The sequence below is a fragment of the Alosa alosa genome, chromosome 23 (assembly GCF_017589495.1).
Source record: "Alosa alosa isolate M-15738 ecotype Scorff River chromosome 23, AALO_Geno_1.1, whole genome shotgun sequence".
NCBI lineage: Eukaryota > Metazoa > Chordata > Actinopteri > Clupeiformes > Clupeidae > Alosa > Alosa alosa.
The window spans coordinates 7856574-7859073 of record NC_063211.1 but is presented as its reverse complement, the minus strand read 5'-3'; the positions used below and the strand labels follow the sequence as shown (position 1 = coordinate 7859073).

The window sequence follows — 2500 nt, the reverse complement described above, 5'->3', positions numbered from 1 at the left end:
CAACTTCAGTTCATTCCTCCAAACTTCTTCCCCTGCTATGACAACTTTTGTAAATATTTACTCGACCAAACGATGTCTGGCCTCTGCTTCCCAGTGAAGCACGTCCATAAACTAATCTCATATTCTCTGCCTTTCTCTGGCTTCAATCTCTGACTCTCTCTCTGGCCTGACACAGCCCGGCTCCAAACCGGTACGTTTGCTTTCCATAGAAAACACCATGAAAACAAACCCTATTACGCCCAACAAGTAATAAACACATGCATTTTTAATGACTCCCTGTCGGATGCTGTAACTTTGCACCCACAGTGTTGTGTGCATGGGGTTGTTGAGTTGTTTTTCAGAGGGGGACCGCAGACTGTCTGTGTGTGTGTGTGTGGGGCAGTGTGTGTGTCTCATGGGAGCACTATGTGTGTGTGTGTGTGTGCATCGGCATGAGAGTGAGTGTTTGTCCCTGTGAAATGCCACCAGAGCTTGTTTTCAATATTCTTTTAATATGCAACTGAGTGCAAACAACATGTTGAAATTACTAGAATAATTTGAGTGGCTTTTTTGCGAGGAAAGCGTTTCATTTGGGTTCGTTTTTAAGATCGTATATTTTTGTGATGATAATGAAGAAGTGAGAGAGTTTTTCTGCATGTAAGCATCCCTGAGTGCTACTTGTCTGGTTAAGCAACAGGTGTCTACTTCCGGTCAGTTGACATGTCAACTGCATGTGCTGTGTTTTATAGATGTCCTTCACCATGGTCCTTGTGTGTGTGAGTGTGTTGATGTTGCTCTGTGTGTGTGTGTGTGTGTGTGTGTGACAGGTCCCTGGGTCTTCATGTGTGTGGGCTAGAAGACAGCGGTCGTGCCAAGAAGGAGGGCATCTTTCAGGAGGATGAGTGTATCGTGCAGATCAATGACACTCTACTAATGGACAAGTCATTCACCCAGTGAGTACTTGGCCTCTGATACACACACACACACACACACACACACACACGCACATAAACACATTCACACACTCAGTTTGTCTTTCCTTCTCTCAGTCACTCTGTTTCACTCACTCACGTTCTCACTTACACATACACACACACACACACAGGCCTCACTCACACCCTTCCGTTCCCTGTCCTCTTGTCGAGACCACTCTGCTCAAAGTCTCCACAAAAGCGCTGTCTGTCTGTCTGTCTATCACTCTTTTATTCATCTCAAGCCCAAGCTGTGCTCATCAGAACAGGCGCAGCAGGCTCTCAAAAAGCTCCCAGTTGCACACACACACACACACACACACCACGGCCGTTAGAGAGAGAAGGGCGAGAGGAGCACAATGAGTGAAAAGAAACTAGGAAGAGAGGATTGAAATGATTTCCCTCTCAACCACACACACATGCTCCACCACTAGGTGTTCCGGATTCATCCGGTCGGCGGTGTTCTGGACAGCTGTTTTGTAACCGCAGATAAGGCTCTGCCAGCTGTGTTTGAGATCGAGGAGTGGGATGTTCCGTTCACTTCCTACTGTTACTGAAGCATCTTAGTGGTAATGCTCAAGGAGCGTCCAAGACATTTGGTGCTTGGTTTGTAAGACTGTAGGATAGAGTTTAGAAAATGCAGGATTGCACACTGCACTGAATTAATACATAATGCGTATATCGCCAAAGGCTACTGATAGATACTGGCTTTGTGGTAATGTGGGAGGAGATACTGTATGTTGATGGGATGTCTGTGGTTGCTAATCATATATAATCCATTTTTCCCATTTTAGTAGAAGATCGATGGATGAATAGAAATGAATAGTGAATGAATAGTGTTGCCGTGAATGATTACTGGAGATACCTGCTGCCCTGTCCACAGTGGTTGTCAGGGTGCTAATGCTCTTGTGTTTGCCAGGTCCCAGGAAGTCTTCAGGCAGGCGATGACCTCTTCCTCTCCGGTGCGTCTGGAGGTGCTGCCCATGTCCAACAAGCTCCGCTACGAGAAGACCCTGATCAGCCAGCTCTTCACCAACGACGGGTCTGGCGACGGGAACTTGTCCAAACCCCGTAGCCCTCTTCTGCTGCGCCCCAAACTGGAGGCCCTGCGGGAGAGCCCCGCGTCCACACCACCCTCTCGCTCCCCGGATCTGCCAGCTGCCGCTCCCGCCGTTGCCCCCGCTGTTGCCCCCGCTGTTGCCCCCGGCCCAGCTCCAGCTCCAGCACCTGCCCTGGCTGTTGCCCCTGCCCCTGTTCGAGCTGCCACCCCTCAGAGAGAGGAGCCCTCGGCCAGAAACACGCCCGAGCTGCCGCGCTCCGCCCAGTCCACGCCGCCCCGCGCGTCCTCCGCGTCCCCCACGCTGGCCAAGGGCTGCAGCGAGAGCCCCATGTCCAAGAAGGGCCCCGCCCTCGCCACGCTGGTCAACCTGGCCAATAAGAAAGGAGGGAAGAAGATGAAGATCGACCTGAAGAAAGGTGCGTGAGAGAAAAAAAAACAACAACAGAGAGGTGGAAAGAGAGGGAAAGCAGAGATGAACGAGTGATGAACT

General features: G+C 50.3%; 1 protein-coding gene across 1 annotated transcript in view; it reads left to right on the top strand.

Moving 5' to 3' along the window:
• Positions 1–2500, top strand: part of LOC125288947 (partitioning defective 3 homolog B-like) — a 164832-nt gene that overhangs the window by 55774 nt on the left and 106558 nt on the right. The window contains 2 exon segments of the mRNA XM_048235663.1: positions 807–932; positions 1870–2426. Coding sequence (XP_048091620.1) covers positions 807–932; positions 1870–2426 — 683 coding nt within the window.